The following is a 17,111-nucleotide window of genomic DNA, read 5'->3' as shown; positions in this document are numbered from 1 at the left end:
AGTGTGTTGCTATGATGCTGATAATTTCTTTATTTTGTATTTGTCTTTCTATGCGGAGAGGTACAATTATGATGATGATGATGATGATGATGATGATGATGATGATGATGATGATGATGATGATGATGATGATGATAATGATGATAATGATCATTATTATGAGTAGTAGTAATAGTAGCAGTGTTGTAGTTGTATATACATTTCTTGTCAAAATGCCTTTAAAGCAAGGATCGAAGAAATCAAAAAGACAAAGGTATCTATTGTCAAATGAGAAAGGGGACAAAATATATTAAAGAAATATATGCCTTTTATAAATCTGTATCTGTCTCTAAATCGTCAGGGCAGGTGAAGTGCACCAGCATTTATTGCAGCCATTTAAGTTGATCTGAAGTTATTGATGACACTGGAGGGAGTCAGGGTCCCGTCAGAGACCCCTTGGGCCCTGGTCTCCCGTGATTTGGGGATTTGTCTTTCCCCTGTAAACCACTAGATGTCACACAAGCAAACAGCGGGTCTGGTCCCACCAACATAAAACAGATGAGGAGCTGCTCTTCATCAGTGACACATGATGCTCTCGGTGCCAGACCTGATCAGAAGCCCGCGAGCTGCCGCTGCATCTTGATCGCTCACTGTGAGAAACCACTTCCTGGATTTCCTTGATTGGTGTTTCGAGGAAAAATAATCGCGTTGAGATCCGTGCGTCATCTGGACCCCGGCGGCGGTGGCGGCTGCGGCGGCGCGCACAGTGCCCCCGCCGTGGTCGTGCCTTTGAGCGGAGTAACGGGTTCAGTGAGCGCGCACACCGATCACCGATCAACACGTTCGTCGCAAACACCGCCGACCAATCAATTCAAACCGGATGACCTCCGGAGTGACGCGGCTCTCCGCTGGGAGTGTGCGTGGAGGCAGCGGCGCCGGAGGAGATGGATGGACGGACGTCTGCAGGTCTCTAGCGCGGTTGTAAAACACGAGCAGGTCAGACACTGATAGAGCAATGCCAGGGATAACCAAGTACAATCTGGTAGATGACGTGCACGACCTTAGGATCCCCATGCACAACGAGGAGGTGTTCCAGCACGGGGTCTGCTTCGAGGCAAAGGTAAGGACCCTCTGCAACTGTACCTGCAGGATCTGTCACACACACACTGGGGCTGCCACTGTCACAGACAGCACGGTGCTGTCTGTGCGACGCTGAGGCTGCCCACTGGCTCTCTGCTTTATTACTTTATGATAATTTTAGAGCTGCAACAATCGGGCAATTAACTAAGTTATCCATCCATCAAAAGAAAATGCTGCCATTATTTTTGCTCAGTCATTTTTTCAAAATAAAGTTTTACACATTTGCAGGGTCCCAGCTTCTCACATTTGAGGATTTGCTGCTTGTCTCCGTCATTTATAACAGTATCCCAAATGTATAATAAAGGTAAAGGCCATGTTTCAGTTGTGGACTTTTGTCTGACTAAATAAGACTCAAATGAAAAGGCTTATATACGTCATTTTATCTGTATGGTAATATTGGATTTTTCATGATATTTTGACAGTTGGCGGGGGTTTTCGGTCTTTTTAGGAATGTTTATATATTCAGTGTAATTGTTCTTTTCTCTTAGTGAATTCTCTTTTTCACTTTCTATGTTTTGAGTGAATGCATTTTGAGGACTCCTGAACATAAAGTACTACTCCAGCCTCCTGACAGAAGTGAATATTTGCAGCAACGACATGTCTGTGGATCTGTGTCTCTCACTCTGCAGTACATCGGCAGTTTGGAGGTGGGTCGTCCTGGGAGTCGGATGGAGATTGTCGCCGCGATGAGGCGAATCAGGGTAAGACACTGACATATGTGGCTGCTCAGGGCACGTCCATCCTCTCTCATGTCTCACCTTGTGCAGGGTTCTCAGAGGATAACCCCCCCCCCCCTCAACATCCTTTAATTCACATAAATCACCAGTCAGGGTAAAACTACACACTTGGCCAATTCACTGGGCTGTCAGGAGCAGTTTAAATCACACAAGGATTCATAGAGCAGCTCTGATTTTATGGCTGGATAGAGACACAGCAAGCAGGTTTATATGTGATTCCATTAGAGAAACCCAAAACAAGCTCTCCTCTCTTATTAAGGCCACTGAAAACCCTGCGATGTCTGCTCCTCACACATCATCAGTGCAGCGCTACACAGGCACTGGGACGAGAGGATTTAGCCGTTTTGTCAGCTGCTGTATCTAATCTAGCATCTAAGTTATTGTGTCAGTGGCGGAGGTCGGCCATGTCCCCAGTGACACCAGAGAGGAACTTAATCCTGATCCTTTAAGTACAGTGCCCGATAATGATTTATTATTCAGTAAGATTAATTGAAATTTTACGTTTATCGCGATTTGTCTAAATGTAACAGCCAAAGTCAGATGTCCTTAAAATGTTCAGTACCCAACCCCAGAAATGATCATGCCCGAGACTTGAGACGTCCATTTTCTCAAAGGATATTGATTTAAGCAAGATCACATAAGATCTCCTATGCACAGGTTGTTGCTGCTACACTAATCTGTCTTGTCTAAACTTTCACATGGATCGTGGTGGCAGGGGATCGGGAACTGGACAACCAGATTGCTCCATTCATCTTAGTCAGATTTCTTCTCATGTACAAATACTATAAACATTGATACACATCTTCATGTATGTTAGACTCTGTCTTTCCTTATCAATGCTGTCAATATTGTAATTTTATGGATGGACTCTGCTACTCTCGACTCTGCTACTCTGTTGGGCTTTCTCTGAGGTGTCTATGTGTCTTCCCCTGTAAATAGGTTTACGAGGTCTAAAAAATAGGACAAAATAAAATGAGACAAATAATGGAATTAATTAAATAAACAGCATGATGGTAATGTTTGTGAGCTCTGTAATTATAACACAGTAATTAAGAGCTTCTGCTTCAGGGGGCGAGAGTCTCTGAATATTCAGAAGCAAATCGCCCTTAAGATGCTCACAGTGGCTTAGAGATTAGACCAGAGGTAAGTTTATTCAACCTGTCGCATCCATTGTGTTTTTTGGGGGGGAAAAAATGCGGCAAGAACCGTTCCTGTGTTCCACTTCCTCTCGTCCCAGATAACGTGGGGTTGCATTATAAACACATAAAACACATTAAAGGGGAATACTGAGATTTTTATGAAATTCGTCCAGTAAAATGTCTCGGCCTGCAGCCGTGTCACAGCAGCAGTGGCTACAATCTAATCTTTTGGGGCAACTGTGACAAATGTGGACTAAAAGTGCTTTTTGTTTTGCCAATAAAAGGTTTTGAGATGTATCATAGAGGGAGATATGTAAACTTTTGCCATACTCTAATCAAATGCTAATAACAAAAAATAAGCACTTTTAGAGGAGATATTGAGGTCTGTCGCAGTTGCCCCATAAGATTACATTATAGCCACTTCCATTAACACACCCAAATTCATGTTCTTAGGACCAAGGTTGAAAATACTGGGATTCCCTTTTAAGGGAGTTTTGTCCTTCAATTCATCAACTCTGATTTAAAAAAAAAAATATCCACCAAAAATATTAAGAATCTTCTAGTAAAGTGCTTTTCCTCTAATTGTGACAAATGTCTCAGGTTTGTAAAAAAAACGGTCCAAATTCAATAGCCCTAAAAATCACCAAGTGTGACTTGTCATGTTGCAAATAACAACATTTCCCCATTTCTTTTATTCTGAAATGTCAGGCAAAGACTGAAAGTTGGCTCCAATCGCGTTGAAAATAAAAGACAGTGCCAAGTTGTTATTTTTAAACACAAAACAAATAATGACAGAGAACCTCCAAGCCTGTCATGTAGGGCGGCTGATGGTGAATTGATCTAGGAAGACTGGGATTTTCATAGAACTTCATTGCATCAATTAATTATCTGATGTAGGTTTTTTTATTTTTTTTTTTGAAAGCAAGCAACGTTATTTCAGATAAATCCTGCTTGTTCTCAGATCTCTGGGCGCTGATATTTGGAGCGTGCAGTGCCTGCAGTGGAGGCAGAGGCTCCAGTCTCCAGCATTAATCATGGAGAGGGATGAAAGTGTCCCACACACGCCTGCCTCCCTCTGGGAAGTCTCTTTGAAAGCTTAAACAGCTTCCAGAAACACCAACTGACAGTTCCTCGCTGTTTACTCAATCGCAGTTTCCTCCTGAGAAGAAGATAGTCAGACACATCTTCTTGTCATTATCCCTTCTCGCTTTTTCCAATATTTCAGTTTTCTTGTGTAAAGAGCTCAGTCTCAGCAGGACTGAGTGATATTTCATTCCAGTAGCATAATAATCAGTCTGGTTTCATTTTACTTTTTTGGGCCTATACCTGGAATGTTAATGAGAGTATCATTCTTCCTCCTCAGTATGAATTCAAACTGAAGAATATAAAGAAGAAAAAGGTCAACATTGTCGTGTCCACCGATAGTGTAAAAGTGATTCTACGCAAAAAGAAGGTCGGTCATTTAATGTACATTTAATACATTTAGTTTCTTTTATAAAAATCACCTGTCTCACTGTCTGCTCATGTGTTTTGGTGTTGTGACAGAGAAAAGGGTGCTCATGGGATGAGAATTCCTTCCTGGTGACACAGGATCCCATCCACAGGTAGTCTAATGTCCTCCTGGTCATTTTAAATCAGAGACAGGAGTCAAATGTAAAGCCTCATTGAGCTCATTTCATGTATTCTGTTTCCCCAATAGGATCTTTTATGTCTCACATGATGCTCAAGACTTGAAGATCTTCAGTTACATAGCCAGAGAAGGGCAGAGCAACATCTTCCGCTGCAACGTGTTCAAGTCAAAGAGGAAGGTACGTTTAACTTACACGAGAAGACTCAACGCCATCGTTCCATTTTTCTGCCATAACATAAATTACCTGCCAACTTTAGGTCCTTTCAAATGACAAATACTTTAATGTAAATGATGATACTAAAAACATTTTGAATCGGTTCAGTAGATCCCCTCCGCCGGCAGCCATGACACAGTGGCAGGGGCCACGATGTAAACATATGGGGCAGTCCACAAAATGTCTATTAAATGTGCCAACATAAGCCTCAAATGGTTATTCAGTGTCTAGAAACATTACCCATGTCTGGCTCGATGATAAGTCTCACTCTCAGGTAAATCTCCTCCTCCCATCCTAACTCTCTGCGGAAGATACTGAATGCATGATTCCGACCAGTACTTCAAGAAGAAACGCAGCAATTCAGTCACTGCATCGTGTTTTCCTCCCCACTCCTTGAACAAAGCTTTTAATGGGGATATTGATATTTGTGGTCACGGCATCGGTGATGTATGGTACTGTTGGGCCTGTTCACACGGCCAATTAATCTGACAGACAGATCCTCCTCGTGTGAGTTTTTGCAAAAAACGCTCATGAAATTGAAAGGCCTGTTCTTCTCCTCAGCATATCTTCATATGAAACGGTGACATTTCTTCCTCTATGACAAAGACAGAGCATCAGTGGGGTTGACTCCCATCCCTTCACTATGGATGCCAGACAGACGGTGACTTAGTGAAGCTGCATAGTAATCATCCTGGTGGGAAGAGAAAGGAAGATGGGCTTTTTCCTCGGCTTTTAAAGACATTTTCACCGCTGCCGAAGAAAAGCATCATCAAATGGTCGGGGGGGGGGGGCACAGGCCGCGGTGCCTCGGCGCCCCCCTCAGGGCTGCGGGGCCTTATCTGGGTGTTGCAGACCAAGCATTTGTGCTGAGTAGGAGGTGATAGAGCAGCTGATAAGAGGAGATTTGATTTATTTTCATCATGGCTCATCGCAGGGCTTAGATGTCAGCTCCATACATCAACAGAGCCTTCTGTGTTTGGCCATGGGAGAGCTGTTTTTTTAAATATTTTTCCTTACTGTTTAAAACAGAATTACATTTTACATTGGCAGAGCAAAGTAAACAATTTCACGGCTTTATTCCGATGTTTTTCTTGCGCTGTTGCATTTGATTGAGTACTTTGAGGTTTGAGCACCCTTGACATATTGACTGAGCGCCTGGAGGCAGGATGAACGCAGGGAGCAAAACCTTTCATTTCGATTCTGCTTCTGCTGATATTAAATATTTTTTGAAAAGAAATACTGACTCTGATGAGAGTGAGGAAAAACATGTTGGGCAAACTTCAATTTCAGTGACTGTATATTATGATTTTATGAAAAAAAGAGAAGTGGTGGTGTTTCAAATGCCACACAAAAGGCTTTTTCGGGAAACAGTGCTGTAGGATTCTACTAAAGTAAAAGTGCTGTTATTTTAAACAAACTGTTTTCAAATAGAGGAGAAATTGAATGATTTGAAAGTGCAAAGTAAATTAATGAACAACCAAATTGGGTAAACGTAACTGTGAGATTTCATTTTTAAAAGGTCGGAGGGGGTGAGTGAATGCCTCCTCCAAGCCTAACATCCCATCTCGCCATGCTGAAGAAATTGAAAATAATTTCCTAGACCTGCACCCTTAATCGAATCTGCCCCAAAAGTTAATGGAATCTTCCTCCCCCCATACCGAAGCCTTCCGCCGAGTTTTGATTGACAGCTGAGACTCGATTCCCGATTGACTACCACGGCTCCATCCCTTGATCACGACTGCCCGGACTCTGGCTCCAAATGCACAAGATGGCAGCTATCGTATATCCAGGAGATTTTGCCGTCATTTCTGGTTAGCAATAGGAAGTGGAGACCATGATTTAACCTCTATTTGGATGGTGACAGCTCTGTGGGACTCATCACAGGAACATCTGTCTCCAACATTAAGTCCATGAGACAAACAGGATTAGTGTTTAAAAATGTTCGAATATGTTCATGTCAGGTTTGAGTTAAGTGTCCCTGATTGATGACCTGACGCTACAGACACACCTACTGAGCCTCCTGCAATAACAAAACAACTTAATCTTCACCTCCTCCCTGCCATCACAGTTAGTTGCCTCGGAAGCGGACCGATCCATCTCTCTGACAGCACAACGTATGCAGAGCAGATAGACAAGGGCAAACAAGTGAAGCCCATGCGCTTGTCATATCTCCTCCCCTCCTTCCCTCCGCTTTACCACGTCTTCATTTTTCATCTCCTTTTCCCTATCTCTGACGTGTCTTGTTACCTGTGCGCACACACAAACGCACACACTCGATCTGCCTTTCCGTTTTTCTTCCTGCACAACTTCTCTGCCACCTCATTTCCCCCCCACGGCTTCCTTTCTCCCGCGTCATCCCTCCCTCGCTGTGCTGCTCCTGCTGCTTTCCCCACCCCCCTGCTCTCTTACTCTCTCATACAGAAACACAAACACGCACACAAACACACACCCACCCTTTGTCTCTGTGTCCTCCCTCCCAGTCTCAGGCCATGAGGATCGTGAGGACGGTGGGTCAGGCGTTTGATGTGTGTCACCAGCTGAACCTGCAGGAGAAAACCGACGACCAGGAGGATGAGGAGGGGAAGGACGAGGGGTCTGAGGCGGTGCCAGGTGACTCGCATCTACCTATAAACACGCAAACTTACACAAGCACACACATACACACAAAATTGCATCCATACATCCAGTCCCCTCCCCCCTCCTGTCTCTCTCCTCACCATTCGCCTTCTGTCACACACACACACACATACACATAAACTCCCCCAACAGCACACAAACTCTTGAGGCGTTCTTCTTCTTCTTCTTCTTCTTTGTCCTCTCTACACCAACCCTTAACTTCTGCCGAAACAAAAGGTCGCACAATCTTCCCAGATAAAATATGTCGTTATCTGCTGCAGGTAGTTTTTCCTTTGCCGCTTGCCATAGCGCAGCTGCAGATTGGTTTCGGTGAATCGGGCAGGCCACTGTTCAGAGACCTTGCTCGTCCGCCGCTGCTGTCAGCGCCCGGAGACGTGTCGTAAACTGTAAAACAGCGGCATATTGAATCTGTCTGGTCTCTCCACAGCAAAGAAGAGGTTTGCGTTGTCAGAAGAGGCCGACCTTGAAGCCACGACAGAGGAGAGCATCGAGTGCGTCTCTTCATCAGACCCGGAGAAGAGTAAAAAAGACGAGGCCCTTGGTAACGATGTGAAGGTAGCGTACATGAGTTGTCCTTGATTGGTGTGGGATCGTGTAAAGCACCGTGCTACTTTCAAACTCCATTAGCAGCTGGAGGTTTTATGAAATATGCATAGATGAAGCCATTACTGCAGATAGAGATTTTTTTCAAGTTATAGCAACTAAAATCCTTTTCATTATGAAGTAATCTGCACATCTCATTCTTTCGATTCATTATTTGGTCTTAAAGGTCTCAGGAGGTAATGAAAAAGCATCCTTGCAAAACTGAATAGCTTTTTCAGATGCCTCGTTTTGTGCAATCAGTGGTACAAAAGCAAAAAAAAAAAATCCTTTCACGTAAGTCTCAAATAGAGCGAATATTCAATCAATGGTTTGTGCGTTTAAAAAATGACAGAAAGGGACACATTACCAAGTTTACACAGAAGGTGTACAATGTTTTGTGAAGTTCTTAACCTTGATGCTGTATTATGATGTTATCAGGGTTCAACAAGGGGGTAGAAGCCAAACCAGAGACCAATTACCATACAACATGCACAACGTCGTATTTGAACAGAGGATAAACTCCTCGGCCCCTGGACAAGATGTCAAGTTCAGGGTTCAACACATTTATAAAAGAAAGTCTAATCTGAAATGAGACATGTGTAGTTTGAAAAGACAGTTTGAGATGGACTCAAGATATCCTGGCCTCTGCTGCACAGATTTTCACCATTCCTTCAAGGAGATATATTGTGCTCATATTTGGATTATTTATTTTACTTGTTTTGTTCCTACTTGACACGGTGTACATGCTCTAAGGTTCAGAAACAACATCACTTGCCTCACACAATCTATTTTCTACAGCTCCTCTTTTCAGCCTCTGTCTGAAACGCTAGGTTTTATGGTCCTGTCTCTTTAAGCCCCCCCCAGATAAAGCCCGGTCTGTTCTGATTGGTTCTGACAGGAAAACGTCCGCCTCTGCTCTTACTTTAGCCGCTTGTAGAGCGTTACACAAATGTGGGGAATCGTGATGTAATGTGAGGGACTAAGAGACGTTTCAGGAGCCTTGGACTTTTTTAACCGTTTAGAAATTCAACATTAACAGAAAAACCTATAAACAAACCAGAGGTAAGAAACACTGAAGAAAGCACAACATGTGTCCTTTAATGAAAGGGCAGTGCTAAATTGTTGGACTAGTCCTTTAAACAAATTTTCAAAAAGCTTACAGATTACATTGCTGTTGTTTGACTCATCTATGAATCCACTCTACTTAAGCCTGCAATAACTAACAAGAGCAGGCTACACTTTGAAAACTTGTAACAGATACATCGCTCCCTTCTCATCAAAGCTACGTCCCAAAAACACATAAAAGCGCTCACACAAACTGCCATAAAATGTCTTATCTGTGATTCACTCGCTAACCTGCAGGTCGGCAGGTCACAGAGAGATTCGCCAGCCAATCATTTCATTCCGTCGTGTTTATTCCTGTCCTGCAAAGGTCCCTCGACCAAGCTTTTGTTTTCTTTTTCAGTAATCGGGACATGAGGAAGATTTCAACAAATACTAAGAAGTGTTTCAGAAACAATGACAGCTTTAAAAGTAACACCCCAAACACCTAACTTACGACCACTGACCTGATTCATTCAAGTTCCAATTCCTTCTTTCAACCAAGCATGGCACAAACAAGTTACATAAATGACTCCAAGAGAAAGCGATGGATTTAATTTGCTCATCATACCCAGGAAACATCTGAGGACAAACATGGTGTTTTCATCATTTTTGAAAACATTGATATAAAACCTTGAAAAAGCCTTGCTAATGAATAATTCTGCAGGGCTAGCAGCTCATGTGATGAAAGTGAAGATGAGAGAACATCAGTGTGGAACAGAAAGCGAGAACACCACGTCTTTTATGGTTGTTTGGGAAGAAATCCTCCTCGGGGCTCTTTGATATTGACCGGATCATATGGTTTGCTGAGGAAAATACAGCGAGGCTCTCCTAATCCTGCAATGGAGGACAAGTGGCTGTTTGCTCTCTGATATTTGTTGCCTCATTTTACAACCACTGTCGGCTTTATCGCTCAAGAGAGGAAACAAGTGTTGTTCTGGCGCGGGAGTTAATTAGTTTGAATTGAATGGATATTACATCCAATTACATGGTTACACAGAGAAGAAGGAAATTAGTTTTATACTTTCATTCTCAAAATGCAGTCCCGCGACAATAAGACATCAGCGTTGCATATGTTCGGCTCGCGCCTGCGATGTCTCTGGTCAAGTGTCCTTCACGGTTTAATAATAATGACAACTGTGTCCACCGTGTTTACCTCCCCTCTCAGATGAGACAGATCAGTCGTGTCCTTCACGGCGGCTCCTCCAGCAGCAGAGGTCTGACATTATGTGCTCAAACCAAACGGCGGCTCATTCAGATCTGTTTATATAGATTGATGAGAGATTAGATGCATGACTCCACTCTGCAAGTATCATTAGACCAGAAATTGTTATGACATTTGCCATAATTAAAGTAAAATGCCTGGTAGGACTCTTCCTTCTTTGAGGGACAGAATCACTTTTCAACCAGCTGTAAAGCTGCCATAACCGTTTTTAAAATCAACAGCTGATGATTAAATTAACAATTGATCATGTGTCTGTAAGATGAGATGCTTGTATTAAACAAACCTGCAGAGAAGAAAAACTGAGGAGCCTGGAGAAGATGAAATCAAAAAAAGTCCCTCTCATAAAAAGAAATGCTCCAGGAGATAAGGTTGATGAAGAGGAAGGTGACGTGATGAAGACAGAACTGTAACGGCTGCATGCAGCCAGCTGCTGGGGGGGAAATCGAAAGGCTTGAAAATGATCTGCAAAGGAAATGAGCCTCAGGTCCTAAAAGAAAAGCTCAGCAAAGAACTGCAAAAATGTAGAGAGGTTAAACAAGTCCCTCAAAGTGTGGAGTGTTTTCACATAGTTAGCCCATTCGTCCATCCACTCTCTTCTGGTGAATATGATATCTCCAGAAGACATTAAGAGAAAGGTCAACATCACTGTGACCTCATATGAATCTGGGGGGGAAATGTACGTAGATATATGTAGACTGACAGCACTGGTGGGAGGAGGAACAGACCGCAGGCTGGATATTCCATTTTTTTCAGATGTTGTTGTTGAAAGAGGAGAAGAGTTTCAGCACTGAGCTTCCGCTAGAGGCCTCAGAGACACAGAAGATGCTGCTGCAGCATTTAAACGGTAGATGGTCTGAATTCATATAGCAGCTTTAAGTCCTGATGACCACTCAAAGTTCTTTACGCTGCAGTTGGCCATTCAACCATCCACACGCACATTTATAGTCCATATATACAGTGCATCTATGTGCAGCACTTTCTCTATCACACAGCTCTCGTACACTGCCAGCACAGCTGTCAGGGGAACTTTGGGGTTCAGTGTCTTGCCAAAACACAGTTCAGCTCATAGAATGGAACCACCAAAAAATACAAGCCTGGCATCGAGAAACCTGAATTTACATCTGGCACAGTAACAGTGGTCCCTCAAGAGGAACCAGGCAGATGTAGCTGATCTGCAAGAGGAAATCCCAGCTCCCATCTGGCGGGGAAGGAGGCTGAGAAGGAGGAGGTGGATGAAGGAGGAAGAGTAAGAGTGGACTGAATCCTCCACTGGTGAAGAACGGATGTACCAATGACACTCCGGTGATACCAACATAGAAGAAGAGGAGGCCATCACGGTGGAGGACTGTCTGATTATTTTGTTTTTCTGGCCACCATCAAAATAAATAATTTTTTATAGGAACACGTATAAACGTATCCTGTCCAATCCCAAGGCCGTATATTTTCCTTTCCTTCACTTTACTGAAATTGTTTTAGAGAGGTGATGACTGTAATTATGCCAACTATTATCTCCTTTGGCAGTTGTTAATGTTGTGTCCGACACATTCACACACATAATTAATATGTCCTTATACTTAGAAAGTATATCACTAATGGCCCCAGTTTGTGCCCATCATGTATTAGTTTATCAAGTCAAAGAGGAAACCTAGTTTCAAAGGCAGCAGCTCGAGCCTCAACTTGAAAATCGGGATTAAAATCTTTTATGTAGAAGTGAATTTGTTTTCATCCAGATAAAAATGACAAACGTGGATCCGTGGACTCGGCATCTGAGCCAAAACAAACCTGATGAGGAGAGAGTTTCCTGCTCTGAGCCCCCGTGGTCGTCTGGTTTAATCACAGCTGTGGAAATACTCTGTGTACATACAGGACATTCTGCCGCCCCTCACACAGACAGACATCAATATAACACACCACACAGTAAATAATAACCACAGTGTGTATATACCGAATACTACTGTGTGTTTGTGTGTGTGTGTGTGTGTGTGTGTGTGTGTGTGTGTGTGTGTGTGTGTGTGAGATAGAGAGAGGTCAAGCTTGTTACTGTCTCCCTTTGCTTAATCTACTGCTGCTGTTGTTCTCAGCCACTGTAAATTTTTCCATGAAAAATGAACCAAAAATAAAGTATAAGGCCTATACTTTACTTTACCTTTAAATCTATCTCCTGTGCCGCCAACCCGCAGCTTTTGTTTACTTTATATATTTAGTGGAAGTAGGCAACATTGTTATTGTCTGGCAGAATCACACTGTGCTGTGGAGGCTCTCCGCTGCATTGTTAAGCACTGACATTCAGCTTTTCTTCTTCTCTTTCTTTCCATGAAACTTGAACTTCTCTTCACACTTGCTACGATCACTTCATCTATCAGATCAAACAAACAACAAAACAGACATGTAAAGAAAAAAAGACATCATATGCTTTCACATCATGGTCACTTTGTCATACGGTAAGAAGAAGTTGTCCCTGATTTGTCTGCTGCAGGTGTCTGATGACCCTTCTCCTCTGCTGGGTTCTCCCATCCTCGGGGCGTCTCTGTCGGGTCAGTTGACAGCTGAGGCTCCCTGCTCTGCGGAGCACCACGTCCAGCTCCTTCAGAAACAACTGCAGCAGCAGGAACAGCAGGCGTTGGCAGCTGGAGCGCAGGTACTGAGGACAGAGGACAGATATCTTTCATCTTTCATCAACATGTGTTGAACTGTTTTGGTGTGTTCAGGTTCATGTGCTCCAGGAGCAGCTGTCGGTGGAGGTGTGTGCACGGACCGAGGCCCAATCAAGAGTGCAGAGGCTGCTGCAGCAGAACACTGACCTGCTGCAGCACATTTCCCTGCTGGTCAAACAGATCCAGGAGCTGGAACTCAAAGCTGCCGGCCAATTGACATCCAGTGAGTTGAAATCGGCTTCATGTTGGACCTACGACTCAGCCTCAATTTTTTATCCACTGCTTGAACCTTTGTCCATTTCCTTTCGTTCTCTTTTTTAAATTCGCATAAAATATTTTTTTCCCCTGTCATCTCTTCCATCTTGATTTTTTCTTCCCCTCCCATTTCCCTCCGATGTCATCCATTTTTTTGATCCATCCGTGACACACGATTCATTATCAGAGGACTCACTGCTGCTCTCTGCTCTCCTCTCCCTGCATTTAGCACGAGGCAATATGCTGCCATACAGTCATGAATTATCAAATCCTCTCAGCACAGACGTCACTGCACTCTAAATAATCTCATCTGCCTCTCTCAGACATCTCCTCTTACATGTGATGTGTAAATTCGCTGTGATTTGTTTCATCTGTCTCTAATTCTCTCCTCTCGTATCTTTTTTTGGATTTGTCCTCAGTGGGCTCGCAGGACAGCCTCCTGGAGATCACCTTTCGCGCCAAGCCTCCCCAGCGTGAACGGCTCACCCTGTCTTCATCGATCGGCCATTTAGCCTCCCAGTCCCATCTCCAGATCTGTGACAGTGCCTGGGTCTCCGCCCTCCCCGGACCCTGCTCTCCAGGCACCATGGCTGCCGACACCAGCCCTCTGGGACTGAGTGGCGGTGGAGTTCGACTCGAGTGCTTCCGCTTCTCCTCCCGGGGGCCAGACAGCCAGGAGCAGGGCCTGGATGCGGGGGAGACGCCCAGCGACGGAGCCCCGGATGAGATCTCGCTACTCGGGGAGCAGGTCCTCGGAGCCCTGGAGCTGCTGCGGTTCAGGGAGTCAGGGATCGGATCAGAGTACGAATCAAACACAGATGAGAGCGACGACCGAGACAGCTGGGGACAGGGCGAGGGCATAGGGGCCGACGGTGCAGCTCGACTCTTGAACGTGCTGAACGCAGAGAGTCTGCCGGACTGCTTAGGGGATGAGGTGGCTGTGTAGTGCTGCTGTGTGTAAAGCTGCACTAGGCAACTTTGTTACTTATGTCCCATCCCAATGACAAAGAGGTGACATTCATTATCTAAAGGACTTCATGACACAGAAATCCTGCATGGTGACATCAGTATCTTACGCAGGTATGAATTATGACTGATAGCTGAACTGAGCGCTTACTCACCACAGGTCTGAGGAAAGTTTTAAAGTTTACGCTCAAGTTTTGATTTGTCACTTTATTTTTACTGAGCAGTGGAACTCATATAAGTAAATCATAAGAACAAAACTGCTCATGATTGAATTAAAAGGACCCATTGTAGTTTTGAAATTTAGAATGACTTGATGACGACAAAAATATTTCAGAAAAACACACAGAATAATAATAAGATGATAAGAAGTAAGGATGATATGTGTCTACAGATACAACATAAAACGTACAGATGTCAACCAAATCAAGCTTGTTGTTGTCAAACCCTTAATGTTGTCATTTAAGTTAGAATTAACTGTATCTAAAGTTGACTGCTCCCCAAAAGTAAAGCCAGCGTCTTGATCGCCACCTGGTGGCTGGCTTCAGTATAGTCTATAAACGCCTCCTCTGTTTTTGAGTCCCCAATGAAAAAGTTGCGCCTAAAGGGTTTCTCTTTTCTAATTTGCTCAAAGTGCATGAAAGTGCTGGAAATGGTGGGAGAAGCCTAATTTTGCAACAATGTTTAAGGTTTGGAGGTTTCATGGACTAAAGCTGAAAATCTGTGCTATTTGTCCATCTTTATATACAGTCCATGTTAATCACCATCTAGTCTTTCAGTCTATTCAATTAGCACTAAACTAAAGCTGAAGGTAACCGTTTTTACTGGCCCATGATCCTAAATTTAAATATCAAACTAAATTAAATTTTTGTCTTGACAGCAGTTTTATTAATCCAGTCGCTGATTAAATCTTCATGAGCTCCACACTACAGTACAAGACATACACTGGGGGCTACTTCCCGTGATTTTGGAACTAAAATGACACAGAGTACAGCGCGTACCTCCACCACAGCCCTGTGGTCATTTCAAATTGAATCTAGCTGCACCAAATTGTACACACTCACATATCAGTTCCCTAGATAGACCTGATTAAAAGGTTCAGTGTGTAGAATTAAGTCGAGAATTTCCATTTTGCAGCTGAATTCAAAAGCTGTTTAGTTTGTCCAGTGTGGGCTGCTGTAAAAAGCATGGGGGCCTTCGTAGAGAGGACCCTGCTCCCAATGTAAATATAAAGTTTTTAAATATAAATAGCTCATTCTGGGCTAAAGAGAACAACAATTTGTACATTTTAGATGAAACACAATTGTGAAAACATCACTGGGATTATTTCATATTCAGCTTCTGCCAATAAATCCATTTAACCTGAATCCTACATACTGAACCTTTAATGCACGGTAATGATACATGATCAGGATTCATCTATTAGCTTGGAAATCAGTGAAAACATGTCAATAAATAAAAACAATCCCATTCAAGAAAGTGATTCAAAACCAAAATTGTATGGGTCCTCTCCTGGCCCCTCCTTAGAACAAGTTTTTGCGGAAAACATTTTTTGCGTAGACCTTTTGACAAATAAACAAATAAGAACTTGACCCAATTCAGCTCTAATCAAACTTGTCACAAGGTGTTTCAGACTCTCTCGCTCTCTCTCCCCTCCTTTGTATTGCATACCGGGTGTTTGTGTGTGTTAATCAGTCTAATGATTGTTGTACCTTCATACTTTTGGCTCTCTGACTCTCTCACTGGACTTGTTACACTGTGGTTGTGTCTTTATCATGTGGCGCGGACATCTTCGTCTGATCTGTCGTCAAATGAAGACCTGAGAAGAAAAGACTCCTTTGCTAAAATCTGTCTGGACAAGCTTTCAAGGATTTTTGGGGATTGTGAATAATGAAAAATCTCGCTGTGCTTGCTGTGCCACTTAGTCTGTGAATTACACATGGGTTTGAAAATGAGCATGTATCTGTCCCAGTCTGATTTCCCCCAATGTATATATTCAGATTAACTTGGATGCTCTGCAGTCAATCCATGGCTCGGTTTCTGAGGTGTCTCAGAGAGAAGCTCCTCCCTGTGTGCAGGTGCTGCCACAGTCCCGTCTGTGCTGCTTAAAAACTGTTATTTATTAATGCCGTACTGCGGCAGCGACAAACTGCTGCATCACCGCTGCTCCACCCCTCAGAGAGAGGATTGTTTGAGTCACCCATTCAGAGCGCCGACAGGCGGCATACAGGGAACCTCTGGGCCCCCTTCATATTTTTGTGGCCTCTCTGACTGAGAGCCAAACGTAATGAATCGCTGAATCGATGACGTTTCTTTGAGCTCTTTCCAAAATCGATTCATCTCTTCCTGGCCCTCCTCCTCCTCGCCTCCCTCACTCACCTTCCTCCTCCGCTTTCGCCCTAAAGCTCATTAGCTCGTTCTCCCACCGCCTTGCACTCACAATCTGTCGCCCATATCCATCTATCCATATCTCTCTTGTCAATCTGTGCTGTTTCCCTCCAAGGTTACATCGCGCCCTGTTCACATGAAGTGTACTAAAAACAAAAGTGCACTTAAGTAAACATCTCCTTTCTCAAATGCCACCTGGTGCTATGATATGTCCAGCACGTTTAGTGCGACTCACTAAAACCGAAATTTGTCTCAAGCTTCATGCTAAGCAGCACCGGTTTCTGGGCCGACCTTTTCCAGACGCTTTTTCTCGTTAGTATTTATAATTCCTCGGGATGTTGGGATGCAGGCAGGTGCTCTGCGAGGGCTACGGCTCACTATTATCATCTGAGACACACCAGCTGTGGCCGTTACACAGGGTCAGCTCCCATCACGCTCACTGTGTGCGAGCGCGCTTAGAGCAGCAG

The 17,111-nt window shown here is 43.7% G+C and overlaps 1 protein-coding gene across 1 annotated transcript; it reads left to right on the top strand.

Moving 5' to 3' along the window:
* Positions 1-826: 826 nt before the first annotated feature.
* Positions 827-15,053, top strand: LOC133967920 (carboxyl-terminal PDZ ligand of neuronal nitric oxide synthase protein-like). The gene is made up of 10 exons (XM_062403627.1): positions 827-1,099; positions 1,749-1,820; positions 4,359-4,448; positions 4,541-4,599; positions 4,695-4,803; positions 7,320-7,449; positions 7,904-8,031; positions 12,861-13,022; positions 13,093-13,261; positions 13,713-15,053. Exons 1-10 carry the CDS (start codon positions 995-997, stop codon positions 14,237-14,239), a joined length of 1,551 nt encoding a protein of 516 aa, XP_062259611.1. The 5' UTR covers positions 827-994; the 3' UTR covers positions 14,240-15,053.
* Positions 15,054-17,111: the final 2,058 nt, after the last annotated feature.

This window comes from Platichthys flesus, chromosome 14 (genome assembly GCF_949316205.1).
Source record: "Platichthys flesus chromosome 14, fPlaFle2.1, whole genome shotgun sequence".
NCBI lineage: Eukaryota > Metazoa > Chordata > Actinopteri > Pleuronectiformes > Pleuronectidae > Platichthys > Platichthys flesus.
Note: the sequence above shows the minus strand (reverse complement) of the source record. Positions and strands in the feature narration are given on the sequence as shown.